We start from the raw sequence: 17476 nt of genomic DNA on the forward strand, positions 1-17476 counted from the left end.
ACTCCCTTTGTCCAGTGTATGGACAGATGAGTGGGAAATACGGGGACAAAAATCACATGAAGAACACGGTGGGTTGGGAGGGGATGGAAAGATTTAGATGTTCTTCTTTGCTTTTATTTTTATTTTGGACAAAGTAAAAGGTTCAAAAATTGATTCTGGTGATGATCACACAACTGTATGATGGTGCTGTGAATAATTAATTGCTCACTGTGGATGACTATAGAGTGTGTAAATATATCTCAATTAAATTGTATTAAAAAAAGTAAATGAACAATGGGGGAGGAGGGGAGTGGGATGTTTTGGGTATTCTTTTAATTTTAATTTTGATTTTATTCTTTGAAGTAATAAAAATGTTCAAAGTTTGATCGTGGTGATGAAAGCACAACTATATGACGATACTGTGAACAACTGATTGTACACTTTGAAAGACTGTATGTTATATGATTATATCTCAATAAAATTGCATTAAAAAATGGGTAGAAATACATTAGAAGCAGAGCCCTCTCCCATCCAAGCAACACAAAACAAATCATTATGATTATGAATTCTTACCTCCTGATATTCCTTATACTGTGTGTCTACTAAATCACGAACAACAGCAATATGTGTAAACATCCACTGTGAAATCTCCTAATATTGGGTGGAAAAAGAATCTTAATATTAACATTTCATGGATTTACTGGAAAAAAATGAGTGGTCTAGCCTTGAAATCAATGTTGAAAAATTAGTTAAAATTTGGTCAAAAGCACCCACTACCAAAAGAAACAAACAAACTGAACATTTCATTGTATCATTAATCTAATGGAGGCCTGGTAAAATGGACAGGGTTGCCCACCACCCCAACCCTCCAGTGCCCCTCTTGCAAGGGCACTACTGTCCCAGCTGCTGGGAGCACTGGCAGCCCTGGTAGTGATCCCTTCATCTGCAGAGGGTCGCCAAGATGCCCAAATCCAATGACTGTTTTGGGGGCCATGAAGGCTCAGCCATCTCAGTCAATGCAGGTCAAGTCTGAAAGGCCATTTTGGCTCCAGGACTCCACTTAGGTCAGCTGAGGCTGTCACTGAGACTGCACTGCAGCTTGGCATTTCTCTTTGTCCAATCTTGCTTCTTTCTTCTCCCTTTCCACAGGTATTAATGCCAAGAGTACCCTCTAAAAAACACCCTGTACACTAAACTCTTTTTCAGAGTTTGCTTCCAGGAGAGCCCAATCTCAATGGATGATTGAGACACAGTCTCTCTCAGACCCTTTTCACAGCTGCCACTGAGGTTCTGGGATGGCAAGGAAGTATGATGAAGAAAACGCAGAAGGAGATGAGTTCTTTTTAAAAAGCTACCACAAGCATATATGATAAGAAGGTTATAAAAAATTTTTAAAAGCCTATTTGTTTTGTTATTGTTTTATAATGTATACAATTATCAATAACATTATTGAACATCTGGAAAAACTTATCCATAGTCTGATCATACGTCAATTTCTAAGTGTCATTTTTGTCTATCCAGTTATGAAATGGATATAAATACATACCACTCACAATACAATTTTATCATAATAAAATGAGAGAATTTCCCATAATCTGGGTTATTTCTCTCCGTCTTCTAAAGCACAAATGCAGAAAGGTTTCACTTCAAATCATCTGCTTGTACATGTTAAGAATATTATATAAAATATTATAACTCAACCTTGAAATACGCATTTCTAATAATATCATCAATGAAACTCAACAATGTACCTGAGTGGAAAGACTGTGTTTACTAAGACCACTTTCCTTTCGATTCCTTCTTGATCCTGTTAACTTGGAAAGGCCAAAGCCACTGCTGACACGGGACAATTTGGATTGTGTGGTGGGTACTAAGGCTTCTCCTCGACTTATGCATTTCTTTTCATGAGCTATGAAATAAAAATTAGATTATTATTTTACAATTTCTTCATGTATGTATTAGTCTTACTTTTAATATTTTCCTGTCGTGGTTACAAACCACAATCCTCTAATTATCAAAAGCAGCTCACAAACCACAATTCTGATTATATCAAAAGCAGCTCATATTACAGATGCCAGACATTTCTTTTAGATATTACACATTCATTTATTGGTGTCTTGTGTAAGGATGGCTGCTTGAGAACTACTGTACCAGCTGAACACATTTTTGGTTGAAACTTCACAACTCTGCAATAATAATGCAGATTTATTTTAACTGTATTTAGTTTCTATGTTAATACAAAATTCCTCATCTGAAATCTTTGGTGCTGGGTGTACTTTGGAATTCAGAATTCAGATATTTAAAAGGTGATATGGTACATATATTACATATTATATAACACTACAATAGGGCCTATGGTAACAAACCATTTGAACACATTAATATTTCTGTAGCAAAATTGTATAAATAGTAACACCAAGTAGGATAAGTACAGATAGGTTAGATTTTGCCATCAAGTGACTTTTGGCACCAAATTAACGAAAAAGCCTTGGGTTTCAGGGCTTTTTTTTGGATTTCAGAATTGTAGATAAGGGACTATGGACCTGGAGCCAAGACAGTGACTGTACTAAAGCTGCAAGAAATGTATTTTCTAAACTCATAGATGCTTGATGTGTAACACTCCTTTAAGAAAAGCCAAATCTTAGCATGATCATTCTAGAATAGGTTATGCTGTATGGGTTTTCATTTCTATTAGTGCCATCAACTTTCCTTTGGGAAAGTTGTAATTACATATCCAAAGTACATCCATATACGATACATACATGTAAGTCTCCTAGTCATGAGATCTCTATAGGCTTTCTTACCCAAATGATTCTGCCAGCACTTCAAACCTGCTTCTTCAATGAGTGGCCTTGCTATAGCTATGTCCACATGGCCCCTTTCGTTCACAGGCAGAGTTACTTTGAAAAGCTCCTCCAAGGCTTGTTTCTTACTATGTATCAGTTCAGTCCAAACTCTGTTAACAGCTTTTATGAGAAGCTGACGCCCTAGGGAAATGGTGGCATGGGGGAAGCAGGTAAATGATCAAAAACACAAAACAAAGTTAGTTCTTATTTTTCTTCATATTTTACATCTAGGAATTTCAACAACTACACTTGAGTGTCAAAATAATGTTTCATAAATCCAGCTCACTGTAAAGAATTATTCAGATAACCAAAGATGTGATTGATCAGTTGGAAAACTTTTTTGAATCCTCCATATTCAAGCAGAAATACTGCACTTTTTGTTTATAAAATGGGAAATAATTTACACATTTCATTATTTAACTTCGATATAAGCATCTACAAGATACAAAATCATTCCCTATTTAAAAGCAGCTTTTAGATCTGAATATTTAAGGTGAGTTCAAAATTAAGTTAGTTGTTCCTGACATATTTTGCAAAAGTAAATAAAGAATTATTTTTAAAGGGGTTTTATTATTAAATTTCATCTTGCTTTCAAACTCCTTGCTAATTTGTCTGCCTTCTCTACACCATTCAAATCACCTGGAGGGCTTCTTAAAACAGACTGTTGGTCTCCTTCCCCACAGTTTCTGATATAGCAGATCTGGATGAGGCCAGAGAATGTGCATTTCCAACAAGTTCTCCCAGTGATGTTGATGAGAATCTCACTTTGAGAAGCAATGTACTAGACTGTCAGTTACTCAGGAGTGAAAATAATCACTGTGTCCTTGGTGGCAGGGTTTAAGGAATTTTGGTAAATGAGTAAAGAATAAATTAATACTTACATGAAGAATGAAAAGAAAGAATGAGCGCTGGACTTTCAAGGATGACATCATATGCAGTAGCATTGCTGCAGAGACCAATCCTACCATAATTATGTAATCTTTTCCAGTAAACAATGTGAAAATAAGACTTAATCTACCCAACAACTTTAATGCTCAATGCCTACAAATTCAATGGGAAAACTAGATTTCATAAAAAGAGAGAATAGAAATGGTAGTACTGACAACTGGTCATAAGCAATATTTGCAATATGCTGATGTGATGTGCCTAAGACAACCATTAAGCAGTTCTCTTTGTGGCAAGTGCCAGTTAGCATATACCGCTTAGCTACAAATAAAGGCATTCTGGGAACAAATGTTGCACTACTCTTTGTGCAAGTGTAAATATCAAGTTTCCCAGCAAACCTAAGAAAAGTTGAGGGCTACCAATATCAGTGGTTGGGTTAGTGGTGTAACCATCCTGGCATTCAGGAGATATTTTGTGGGCATGTCTGCGTATGTTCAGGTATGCCTTCCTGGAAGAATGGTTCTCAATGTTGATAGTTTCTGATGTGTATTTTGTTGTTGTTGTCATATTTTAAAATCCAGAAATGAATAAGCAAAAGAGAAAAGCGTCACTCCCCCCAGCACCTCCCCAATCGAGGTAATTACCTTCACTAATATCTTGGCTGTAACCAGCATCTGGTTCGAGGTCAGAGGGAATCATAATATGCCACGTAGTCATTCGGGCTTCTGCTTCCAGTCCAAATCCATCCACGTTGCTGAAAAATTCCAGTCAGTTTAAACGACATGAAGGAAATGATTGTAACTGAAAACTACAATGACTAAGTAGTACTCTACAGAGATAAGAAAACTGGCTCTTTCACAAAGTTCCATTACTGGCAATCAGATGCACAAAATAGAACTTCTACCATGAAAATGCTGATTTAAAGGGGTGATATCACAAATCCACATGATGAAATATAATTAAACTAAACTAGAGCATCAAGATGAGCGCATCTTAATTTTTAAGATGATTTTTGGTTATTTTAATTAACACTTTCACCTAAAAAATTACAAAAAGTTCATTTAACTAAGAACATTCCTCCAATATACCTGCCCTCTCCAGTCTCACCTCTCACCCCTCTGTCCCAGTGACACTGAAATACTGGCAATTTCCCAAAGTGCCACACATCCTTCCATCTGCACAATCACTCGTGCTGCTCCTTCTTCCTACAACACTCCTCCCCATCCTCTTTTCAGGGTTAACTTCCTCCTCAACCAGGCCTCAAGTTGCAACTCAGCAGTTATTCCTCCATGCTAGGGGCCCCTGTTCGGTGCTCACAAAGCACTTGGCATGCTTGATCGGTCTTGCCTAATTATGTGTTTTCCCTCCTAGGCTGTAAACTCTGAGAGGGCTCCACTGGGTCTGTCTTACATTCATCCCAGTTCGGAGTTCAATGCCTGGTCCCCAGAAGACCCTAAAAATATATCTGTCAAAGCAGTCAATGGAAAAATACTAATTTCACCCACTTAACAGATAACACTTTGCAAGGAGTCTTTCTTTTTACTTTTCTCAGCCTCCAACTGTGTACTTTATTTGCTTAAAAGCAAATTTCTTTTTTATATGTAAAAGACATAAGGCCATTGTGGAAAATTTAAGAGATAAAGAAAAGCAACTGTAAGAGAAAAATACCCAGTTTTTCATTACAAAATTGTGACACTTGCCTTTTACCTTTTATATGAAGTTTTAAATAAAACTGAGATGAAAGGAAAAAAAAATTTTATTATCAAAAAATGAGAACAAAGAACTTTGGTGGAATATTATGAAAGACAAATTCAATGTGGCAAATTGAACTTAAAGGATTTACCTTCCAGCATGCAGATTGATCAAGCAGTGAGCAAGACAGCTAATGAATTCTTGGTCATGGTTCCCAGGTCCCAGGATCAAGTTCCTGTTTACAGTAAGAACCCTGAGCGAATCAAGGAGAGCCACTTGCTGAGGAACGGTTTTGTGTGCCCGAGAGAACTGGTACAAGATGGTCCTATTCAGGCAGTGATAGACTGAATCCAGTGACAATCCCTGTGATCTTCTTTTTGACTACAGACATGAAAGATACCTTATTTAGTAAAATGAGAGGATCTGCTTATCATTCAATCATGGTCTTTAATAAGTTTATTACATACCATATGCCATGCTAACTACTGGGTGTACTAAGTTAAAAAATATACAGCTCTTGCTATTATGGAGCTCAGAACCCCTGAGATATATAAATACATGCTAATGAACTGAGTGTGTCATAAAAATACATAAACAATATTAAGCAGGCTAAGTAAGGAGAGTCACTAACTGTGCTATGGACAGAGCGCCCAACAGAGCACTTAGCCTGGGCTGAATGTCCTACCAAACAAGCTTTGTTTGAATGAATGATCTCTACTCAAAATTACTGGAAAAAAAAATGACCTAAAGTGTTAGTTTAAAAAAACATGGGTTTTGACATTCTAGTTTCATCTTCTCACTTAGTTTCTCTCTTTGGCTTAAATAACAAATTTATCTCTTAAATTCTCAGTTGAAGTGAGAGAACCTGATGCACCATACACTAACAAAAACATGGCCACAGTATTTTCCCCTTTCTATATCATGTGCTGAATAAGATTAGTAACTTGTGCGAAACCAGGCCAATACATTTTAGTCAAAGGTACCACAAACATGCACTAAAATAACATTTTCACAAGAACAACAAAAATGGACTTCGCAAAAATTTCAATTTATAAGAACAGAAGTCCTTCAATATCCATTCTTCATGTTCTATAAGCCTTTACACACTTATGCATTCACTATAAAAATCTATCAAATGGGTAATAACTTAAGGCATTTAACCCCAAAGGAAAGCTATCTGAGTAGCACACAGCAAAACCAGTGGAGAGGTCAGTGAGGAAATGAGCACAGCTTGAAGAAAACTAGGCAAGTTTACAAGGGACACACTGGCAGCAGGGTACTGGTAAGGGGTGAGGGTGAGGTGGGAGGAAGGGTTAAGAGTCTATAATTTTTACTCACTTGGAATAAGCTTAACTTTATATTAAATATTAACATTCATTATTTCATTAGTTACACATATTTCCAAAAATTTTGATACCATAGGCAACATTTTCAAAAGGAAAACATGTACTCTACAACCAGTAGTGACAATGGTTTACCTGGGCAATTAGTTGAATTATAAAATCTATAAGGAGTTTAGATTCTTTGTTGAACATGCCTTGCCAAAGCTTGTCCACCACACGTTGTGTGAAATAAAACACATTGTTCACCAATACCTGGTAGCTTCCTCCACTGGTAATAGGCAGAGACGCATCTTCCCCTAAATTCCGGTAGGAAAAATATTTCTAAGAAAACTGATATCTACCAGCACAAGACCATAACTTCAAGCAAATCAGGCTAAGCAAAAATGAGTACATCTATTACACTCAGACAAATGACTACTAGTTTCAGAAAATGAAGGCCAGATATCATGATAAATACTTGAAGAAATAATTTCTGCAGGAGTGCCTTAAGACAGCCTGTGGTAAGCACAGTTTTTCAATTTAAACTCCCAGTGAGAGCACCTCTGTTTGAGAGAAAAATTAAGCCAGTTTATTAGCTATACATTTATTCTGCATAACAATAAAGGGCAAAACAAACAAATAAAACTCTCTATTTTGGTAGATTGTACCTTTGGTATAAGCAAATTTATATTGAGTTTAGCTTGAATACCGATGAAATACTAAGTGCAGAAGAGCTTCAAAAAAATTACAAAAAATAATCCCTAGTGATAGTGCTAAGTGGTACTTTTAGTCTCCTCCAAAATTATCATCAGCACTGTCTCTCTTCTAAAAGCTACCCCAGTGTCTTCAACCAGTGTGCTGCTACCAACTCCAAGACCAATCCCTACCCACTCCTCCTAACCAGGATGGCCCCTTTAGCTAAGCCCCTCTGATATAGAAATTCTGAACATCCACCGAATGTGATTATTAGTAGTAGTGGTATTCCCACCTAAATTCTAAATTACCCCATTAAGCACAATTCTTTGCTTTGCATATTGTGTAGTAAGATTGATCTCAATGGATACAAACAACTACAAAAGTCTGACTTGATATCCTGCTCTGAGGCTGCACAGTTTCATTTTAAGACAGTACTAAAGGAGTCTTGGCAAATTTACTTCGGAAAGAATGATAATTTAATAGTACAGAGGTTCCATGATTATTATCAACAGGAACTCAAGTAACTAATATACTAAATTCATTACTTTCCTTTCTCCTTTAAATCTTACCTTTGTTTTACAAATAAATGTTGGTGCCAATGTAAACTCATCAGAGTTTGAATTTTTCTTGTAACTAGATACAGGCATACAAAAATCCCACATTTTATTGTGTTTGACTCCATGTACTGGAAGCCACCCCTAAGAACACTCCTAAGTATAAATGTTGTACACATACGTGTTCAATATGAACAAGAATGTTCATAGCAGCTTTATTTATAATAGTCTCAAACTGGAAACTATCAAATATCCATAAAGAGTAAAATGGAAGAATTTACATATACTGTTGAACGTTACAAAGCCATGAAAATAAATGGACACCTACTACATGCAATAGCATGGATAAATCTCACAAATATAATGTTGAGTGCAAGGAGCTAGACCCAAAAGTATACTGGATTTTGTAGACCCTAATCAGTCTACTGTATGATTCCCTTAATACAGAGTTCAAAAAGCCAGCAAAACTAATTTACTAGATAGTGCTTACTTTAGTGAGGGAGTAATAACTGGGGACAGAATAAGGTGAGAGTTTTTGGGGTGCTGGTAATGTATTTCTGTTTGGATGATGGATATTCAGGTATGTTATCTATGTGATAATTCATGCAGCTTTACATTTATAATTCGTGTGCTTTTCGTTATGTATATTACAATAAACAGGTTAATTTAAAAAGTATTAGCTCTTCATGAAAATACAACTTGGTTATGTAATGTGGTTTTTAAAACATTCTTCTCTTTCCTTGTTTTCCTCCTGTCATCCCTGAATGTATAGATTTGTATACAAGCCCACACTATAAGTACTTTCTGCTGTCGATTCTGTATCCCTAATTCAGAGGAAAAGGATTGACCTATTCCTCCTAACAGAAAGAAACACCATGAGAGAGAAAAATGTACAGGAAAGAAGGAAACAGATGAAGGCAAAAAGGAAACTTCTTTGGGGTTTGTAAGTAAAAATAAAATACAGAATTACCTAATAATACATCAGCTGCAAGCAAATGGTCCATCACACTATCCAAAATGTAAGTTTGAAATTCCTTTTGCTGAGTTCTTGTAGATCTTTCAGGGGAAGCCTAATCAATAAAATTTAAAATTAGAAAGAGAACTAGCTGAACAAAGACACGCTCAACCATGAGTTAAACATTACCAAATGTATCATAAAGATTAAAAAACCTACTGCTGGGATCTGACTCCCAGGGATGTAAATCTCCCTGGCAACACAGGATATGACTCCCGGGGATGAATCTGGCCCTGGCGTCGTAGGATGGAGAACATCTTCTTGACCAAAAGGGGGATGTGAAATGAAATGAAATAAAGCCTCAGTGACTGAGAGATTTCAAATGGAGTTGAGAGGTCACTCCGGTGGACATTCTTACGTACTACATAGATAACCCTTTTTAGGTTTTAATATTTTAACCTAAATACCTGAATCAAACTGCAACCCAGTAGCCTTGACTCTTCAAGACGATTGTATAACAATGTAGCTTACAAGGGGTGACAGTGTGACTGTGAAAACCTTGTGACTCGCACTCCCTTTATCCAGTGTATGGATGGATGAGTAGAAAAATGGGGACAAAACTAAATGAAAAATAGGGTGGGATGGGGGGTAGATGATTTGGGTGTGCTTTTTTACTTTTATTTTTTATTCTTATTCTGATTCTTTCTAGTGTAAGGAAAATGTTCAAAAGTAGATTGGGGTGATGAATGCATAACTATATGATGGTACTGTGAACAGCTGATTGTATACCATGGATGACTGTATGGTATGTGAATATATCTCAGTAAAACTGAATTTAATTTAAAAATTAGTAAAAAACCAAAAACCTACTGCTAAGTAATAAAATATGACATGAGAATTGGTATATGTGATTATAATCTTCCTCTTATTTTTATGATCATAAGATTTAAAACATTTTTTGAAGCAGAGGTGAAACATTTTCTTTTAAATCTTTCCCACCAAAAATAGTATTCTAAACACTAAGTATTTAATAAATATTTGTTAACCTATTATTAAATCTCACTTCCAAAAGAGAGGTGGTGATTCATATAAAACTTAAATTGAAATAAATCATAAAGTCATTAAAGAAATATAAAAGCTCAAGCTGCTAGTAGTTAAGCAGGTCAGTCAACTAATTAAACATGGAATTTAGCTCTGAGCTTTCTAGGTGCCAAGAAAGAGGGGGAAAAAACAAAGGAAATTTGGTTTTCTTGCTTATTATCTATGAAAGGAAGCCCTCTAGATTGTCAGGAGGAATGCATGGCTTCCTAAAACTGTTCTGAGAGGAATGTTTTCTGTAGGTTTTTATAGAGGACAGTGAACAACTCTACAGGTGGCATCTTTGATAACGATTTTACAAATTACAGAGATGATTTTAAACATTATCTTGGAAGAAAAGCTTAGAGCATAAAGTTAAACCACAGTCCTCTGCAGACATTTCTGTTGGTAATTAGAGTAACATAATCCAGGTGCATAATTTTCAAGTATCGAACCTGATTCGTGGCAAGGCACTGGGAACACAGAGAGATGAAAGGTACAAAGAGCCTTTTGTCCTCTTCAGATGCCAGTAGTTTTAGCCTGGCTCTTGAAAGGAGTCAGTTATCAAGCAATTCAACAAACAGACATAAAGTTGCTTCTCAGAAAGAGAACCGTATGTTTTAGATTCAGGCACAGTGTTGATGGTTTGCAAGTGGAATTAAAGAATGTACTTACTCTTGTATAGAGATGGTCCAGGACTAAGTTTATGACCAAGTTACAAAGGTGGGCTCTAGGACACTTCTGCTTTACCCATTCAAAACGGAAATCTGCTACATCAATACAAAAGCCATTTCTTTCTATTCTAATTTTCAAGGTGGTGTTGACAAAGGTTTTAAAGGAGCAGTTAAAATCTGAGTTCTATATTGAGAGCAAAGATTCACAGCTAAAGTTGTAACAAACATTTCTCTTTCTTTTGCATGATAAAACATTTATTTTGTTTTAAGATTACAGTATGGGTCTAATAATAATTAACAGAATGGTAGTGCTTAGGAGTTTGGTGTGGCATCTGAGAAAATATGGGAAAAAGTGAAGGAGATACCATATTATTTTTAATCTTAATTTTCCTAGGAAAATTAACAGAATGATTAATACAAGGAGTGTTGTGACCAAGGCCTGCCTATTCCTTATGCTAACTGATTTTAGACTGAGATTCCCACCCCTGCAAATTGAAGAGAAAGTGGGACCTGTTAAGGGATAAACAGTAGACTGATAGTTTTATTAGGATTATCTTGTAATTAGGGCAGAGACCCTTTTATCAAAAGCTTGAGTGATGAGAAGAATTTATTAAGTATCAAAGCTCTCCAAACCAGAGGAAGATTTAAAGACTCCTGAAGACAACAGTCCTCTTTCAGGAGGATCATATTCAGCTCAGAGTGGTTAGTAGAATGAATATCAGGAGCAGGGCTTACTAAATCTTTATTAGACAAAGTTCTGGAGTCTGCAAAACAATGTGTCACAGGAGCATAAAATAAAGAGAAGTATCTTGCTCAGCCAACAAATATTCATGTTTACTTAATTAAAAAAAAATGTTTCTTCTTATTTCAGAAGAAACTGCCTTAGTCATCAGTAGGCATTTAATCTTCTGATTCCCCTCATTGAAACTCCTACATGAGTAAACGTGACCCAGAATCTATACTGGCTACTGGCCCTAATTCCCTAGTTCAAATGTTTCTGCTGAGATTTACAGTAGCCTAACTTTAAGAACTTAAGATTTTACAAATGCAAGAGTATATGCCTTTGTTTTTTTTTTAAACAATTCATTGAACTATTATGTGGCAGTCTCAGAACTGAGCTGCATATACATTATCTTATTTAATCCTCAAAACATCCCTTTGAAGCACATATTGTCATCCCCATTTTAGAGATAAGGGGATTGAGGCTTAGAGAGGTTTAGTCACTTGGTCAAGTCACAACCATGATCTGAATCTCAGTTTCTTTGATGTCAAATGCTCTGGTATCCCCCGCTACACCATACTCTTCCCGTCTATTAAAATTTTTATACTGAAGTTAACAAATGCAAGAACAAGTGCAACTCTGCAGAATTCAGGCCACTATCTCATCATTCTTTAAGATAAAGCTGGTTGGCCCACCAGACAACCAGGATGAGTTGGCAGAATGAAGACAGGGTAAGTCTATGATCTGCTCGGGCCTCTGACTGTCAGATCTGTTTCCCTGGTGAAAACAGTGAGGCCAGTCAATATCACCATTCTTTCAATGTCATCATTCTTCACAGAACCGCATTTTCCTTTCAGAGGTCTGGGGACACTGCAGAATCCTCCTGCCCTGCCCACAGGCCAGACAGCCCTCGGGCGCCTGCTGCCTGTGGGTGAGTGCACTGGGGCTGAGGAAGGCCTCTGGTATTCTGCTCTGTTTCTGCAATGGGTTGGATGCCTTTAAAGGAGAGGATTTTGACTTTCTTCATTCTGACTGCCATCCTCTGGACTGTTTGCTCCTCTCTGAGTTATTTTATGCTACTCTTTGCCCACTCTGCTACTTTTTTGCTTGTTTCCCTACTGCCACTCAGGGTGGGTTCTGCGCTGATGTATGACAATGGGGAGGTCTTTCAGAAGATAGCTGCTATCAGGAGAAGCAAGCACTCCAGCCTAGTCCCCTTAATTTCATTATCCTTAGGCTTCCAGGTATGTAAACATACTTTTTGATCTATTCTTATCATGTACTTTCTTTCCACTGCTACTGTGATTTTCACGGACATCAAATCTATTCAGTCCTCCATAGGAAGCCTCATGGCGACAGCGGAGGATACTGAGGAATGGGAGCTGGGATTAGAGTCCCTAGGAATCCTTATATAACCAAACACGGGCCACTTAATTTTTTGAGTACATCTTATGTGCCAGGCACTCTGTTATGAATCTTAAATGCATTACTTTATTTAATCCTCATAAAACTTATTAGAGGCAGATCTACTTAATAATCATTTTTCAGATGGGCAAATTGTAAGAGGTGAAAAGAACTCAACTTGGCCAAGGTCACAGATATAACCAGCAAAAAAGCTTTTGTTGTATGATTTACATATGTTTACCTGTCACAACAATCTTTCAGAGGAGAAGTAGATATCATCTCCATCCCCAGAGAATGAATTCAGCTCAGTGAGATTAAAATGTTTATATAATAAAACAGCAGGAATAGACTTCAAATTCAGGTATTTTTGACTCTAAAACCCATGCTCATTCTATCATACCACACTGCCTCCTTTGTATTTGGCCTCTGTATTATACTCAAGCCAGTCTGTATGAGTGGGAAACTTTTACTTTTATAGACTGTTAGTCAAGTTAATTTCACATGTTCTTTCGTGCATATAATCAAGTAAATAAATGCTCATCAGGAAACTCTACCAGTCATAAGACTGAAAATGGCCTGGTTCAAGTTCATCAGATAGAAAGTCAGCTGGCTCAAGATCCTTCCTTCAAGCAGGTGAATGGTAAATAACCAGAATATTTCTATTCTATAATTTCCTCAAGGATAAAAGTTTCATCAGCATAACATTCAAAACCATATATTTGTAATTTTTTCTTTTACACTCAAAGGAAGACATGAAATACATTAAATATTTTCATGTGTATTCTGGAAATGCCTTTAATAAAAGATTTGAAGTTCCCCAAGTAGTAACTTAATTTTTAAAATCGAATGATTTTATTTGGTTTGTACACGATTCAATTTCAAAATTTCTAAAATGTGATTGAGCTTTAGACTATAACATTTTTTTTGTAGTAATTGCTAGGTTGTATTTGTTATACATATGTTATAATAATGGCTAAGCTGAAGTTCACCATGTAAAAAAAGGGGCATAGATTTACATGGCAAAAGGTGTCCACAGCATATTAGTGATATTCTTTCATTGACAGCTGACATAAATTCATTTAGAGTGAAATATTCTAAGCCAAGGGGGATGGGGGGGAAGAATCCTCTTTAAAAAGGGGGGTTTAAGTACGGTTGGTGTTTTCATGGTTCCTTTATTGCCTCTAGCTATTTCTAGAGGTTTTTTTTTTCTTTCTTTCTCTCATTTGAGTCTTAGCACCCACTTAAGTTACGATGCTTCCAACCTAGTATAGTTTGTAAGCTTGCCCAGAAACAAGACTACTGTTCAACTACCACGAAAGTATAAATGAATATTTTAATGCCACAATATTTCCTGTTACCTGTGGAGTCTCTGCTGAAATGAACTAAGATTCAGACTCTTAAGATTAGACAGAAAATGAAAGCATGTTGTTTGTTAGGACATTGTGGGTTTATACTGGTGTGTAACAAGTTGATTTGGAACATAGGAATTTCATCCTATTCTGGTTTTAGTGTTTTTGTTTTTTTTTTTTTTAACCTCCTTTTCTTTTGTAAAGACAATTATTTAGCCCTAGGAAGGATCCTTCAGTTATATAAAATTTTGTTTTATGAAACGTCATAGCTCCATTCATAATTTTGTCTTGTTCTTCTAACTGATAGATATGACTTTCAGAGCTTCTATATTTGGAAGGCTGGAAGGGCCCAGACTTTGAAATAGTGTCTTATTTTCATTTTTTTTTTTTAAACTAAAGCTATATAAAGCTTGTGGATTAAACAATAAATTTCTAAATAAAAAAAAAAAGGAAATATGTATCCTTTTATTAGGTAGTATCTCATTTTCTCGTTCTGGAATTGCCAGTGATGCAGTCAATAGTTAAATGATTCGACAATACTTACAGCTCACACTAATGCGCAAATTGTTGTATGAGATAGAAAGGATACATAAAACTTTGTCTCTACCTTTAAAACGTCGATCCTGACATACCTGCTTTTTCCTGAGCTATAATCCTCTCACCCCTAACTCTAAAGTAAAATCAGACACAATTCTACTATAGGGGCAAATTAGCGCCCACACCAATGAGAAACTTACCTTAAAGTTAATACATGTTGTATTGAAGTCTTTTATTAAAAGATACAGAAAACCCAAATAAAAGGCAATTGTATCATTTACCCATGGTTAATTAACTATTAAAATTGTTACAGGTTTGAAAACACCATCACAGGATGTATCAAATCATCTCATCTCTCCCTATTTGTATATTTCATTTTTTGCTCAGTTATGCCTTCTTGCTTTCTTCTTTTCTGATTACCATTTCATTTTTCATAAAATCCTTCAAATTCTAACCTATGCACTAGATACTGGCCATCTCTCCTTTTGGGCTTTTTAAAGTTTCCAAAGAGGACAGGCACTACCAGGCATGCTTTTTATTTTACTATATGAATTATTGACAAAACATTTTTTTTTCCTGCCAATATCAAGCACTGAAGTCATGGCTAAAATGATTAGCATGACGAGCACCTAAACCACAGTCGTAATTTCTTTTAATTGACCAAACTGAGATATTTTCATATGACTTAGACAGATCTGCTGTGGTTTTAAGGTTGCAACTAAAAATTTAACAGTATTAACCACTAGAGGGCGGAGAGAATGCTCAGGTTCAGTTGTCAAACTGCTGAAAGCAAGTAGTAAGTTCCCAGACAGAAAAGTGGAGACCTTGAGTCAGTCTTCTGAATATAAAAAATGGCATTTCCAGAGCTCCAAGAATGTACTGCTTGACACCTAATCATATGCATTGGCCAAAAGAACATGAAGGTATAGGTGACTAATTATATATTAAATTTCCTCTCTTGTTCTTTTATTTTCTATTGAATTAAGATAAACATTTTTTTATGGTTTTCAGGATGGCCAATTTCTACAGCCAGTGATGAAGCTGCTTAAGATTTAGGGCAGTCCCACTTTCCAATACATCAGCTGAATCATATCACTTAGGAGAATGGGTCATCAACATAGGATTCCACATAGCATGTACCATACCATACTTTAAACTACAGGGGACACTAAGAGCAACACATAGAAGTCAATACCTGACAATGATATGTAAGGGGGGCTGAAGAAGGGGGTTTATGAGGTGAGGAGAGCACACCACTGAAAATGTCTAGGGAAGGGATCAGCATACCACGGGCTGTAGACCAAAACCTGCCAACTCACTGTTTTTGTAAAGTTTTACTGGAACACAGCTGTACTCATTCATTTAAATATTGTTTATTGCTGTTTTCGAGCTATAACAGTAGAGTTGTGAAGTTGTGACAGAGATGTACGGCTTGCAAAGAATAAAATATTTACTAATTTGACCTATTAGAGAAAAAATTTGCTGACTGAATTAGGGACATGCTTGTGGGAATGGAAGAAAGAGACACAAACTGATAAAGTCTACAGAACATCTGGGATAAACCATCTTACAGTCCATGATAGGGTATGTGTCTACAAACCCAGAAAAACTGACATTTTGAAAATATTTGGCACAAAACTAACTTGGTTATTCATGTTCCAATTATAAAAGCAATGCAAAAGAGATGTGAATACATTTTTTTGTATTTACCTCCAACAAAAGATCAATTAGTGGAGTTTGCTTGCTGGCAGGGGTAAGACAGAGGTTGTCTATTATTAAGACTCGCATGAAGTCAAAAACAAACTTTTTAGCTGGATGATTGGTCAAATATGTCTTGGTGCCCACATTGCAGTACTCTGATTGGCTTCTGTTCATTCCTGTGTCTGCTGCAAAGGCTTTGAACTCTTCAGCTGGTGAGCCAACTTCATCGTCAAGATCAGTCACCTGGTAAAACCAAGTGGAAAAATATGGTAGTCACAGATTTTATCTGATATTATTTCATGTTTCTTTAAAACAAAATTATATCAGCAACACCAGTGTTTTCTTTATGCCTCTACTTCCTATTAAGCTACTCAACACTTTGCTTTACTTGACCCCTGTTTTCAAGGTAATGATCTGGCCCCATGTCATGATTCTAATGTTAAATGATACCTGACTGCTAACAATGTATCTGCTTTATGTTGAATTATATATCCATTGTGGATAACTGCACTTGAAATGAATTAAATAAAATGACTTATGGTTTGAAATTTACCTACAAAATTTTAAATAGAGATCTGTGTAAGATAAAGGATATAATGTTAGTACTTAAGGACTGATCAACATTTTGCAGGTTAAAGAAAAACAAATAAACAAAACAAAAGAACAAAACTGACAAATTTGAGCCAAGAAAGACTATAAGACAGATTACAAGAGGCTGACAAAGGAAAAGACACTGAGATACTATTGAGGGTCAGGTTTTACCAAAAAAAGGAGGATTTTAAAATTTATATACAAACCAGAGTGTTAAGGTCACGTGCTATGCCTGAAAAATCATCACATTTTTGGAATAAGTATTTCACTTTTATATATGGAGAAAATTAGCATGAAGAAGGTAATTTATTCCAGGACCTGGAGTAAGTGATAGAAATCAGAGGAAATGCCAAGAAATCCTGAAATATTATGTAGGAATGACTATTTTTTTGTGCCTGAGTTAAAGGATGAAAGAAATATCTATACAATATATGATTACAGTCTAATAGTATTTTATTAAATTAGCACAAACTAAGAAAAATAAAACACAAGG

The 17476-nt window shown here is 36.0% G+C and overlaps 1 protein-coding gene across 10 annotated transcripts in view; it reads right to left on the reverse strand.

Annotated features, from left to right (window-relative positions):
* The window catches only part of WDFY3 (WD repeat and FYVE domain containing 3), a 364802-nt gene that overhangs the window by 80501 nt on the left and 266825 nt on the right, over positions 1-17476 (reverse strand). For all 10 annotated transcript variants that reach the window (XR_005215912.1, XR_005215911.1, XM_037830163.1 and 7 more), the window contains 8 exons: positions 16402-16635; positions 8945-9044; positions 6881-7041; positions 5554-5783; positions 4355-4464; positions 2784-2966; positions 1731-1888; positions 553-630 (listed from right to left, as the gene is read on the reverse strand). Coding sequence is in view for 8 of the 10 variants with exons in the window: in XM_037830163.1 (XP_037686091.1) it covers positions 553-630; positions 1731-1888; positions 2784-2966; positions 4355-4464; positions 5554-5783; positions 6881-7041; positions 8945-9044; positions 16402-16635 (1254 nt within the window). In the remaining 2 variants the exon portion in view is untranslated. The remainder of the gene's footprint in view (positions 1-552; positions 631-1730; positions 1889-2783; positions 2967-4354; positions 4465-5553; positions 5784-6880; positions 7042-8944; positions 9045-16401; positions 16636-17476) is intronic.

Source organism: Choloepus didactylus, chromosome 3 (assembly GCF_015220235.1).
Source record: "Choloepus didactylus isolate mChoDid1 chromosome 3, mChoDid1.pri, whole genome shotgun sequence".
Classification (NCBI taxonomy): domain Eukaryota; kingdom Metazoa; phylum Chordata; class Mammalia; order Pilosa; family Megalonychidae; genus Choloepus; species Choloepus didactylus.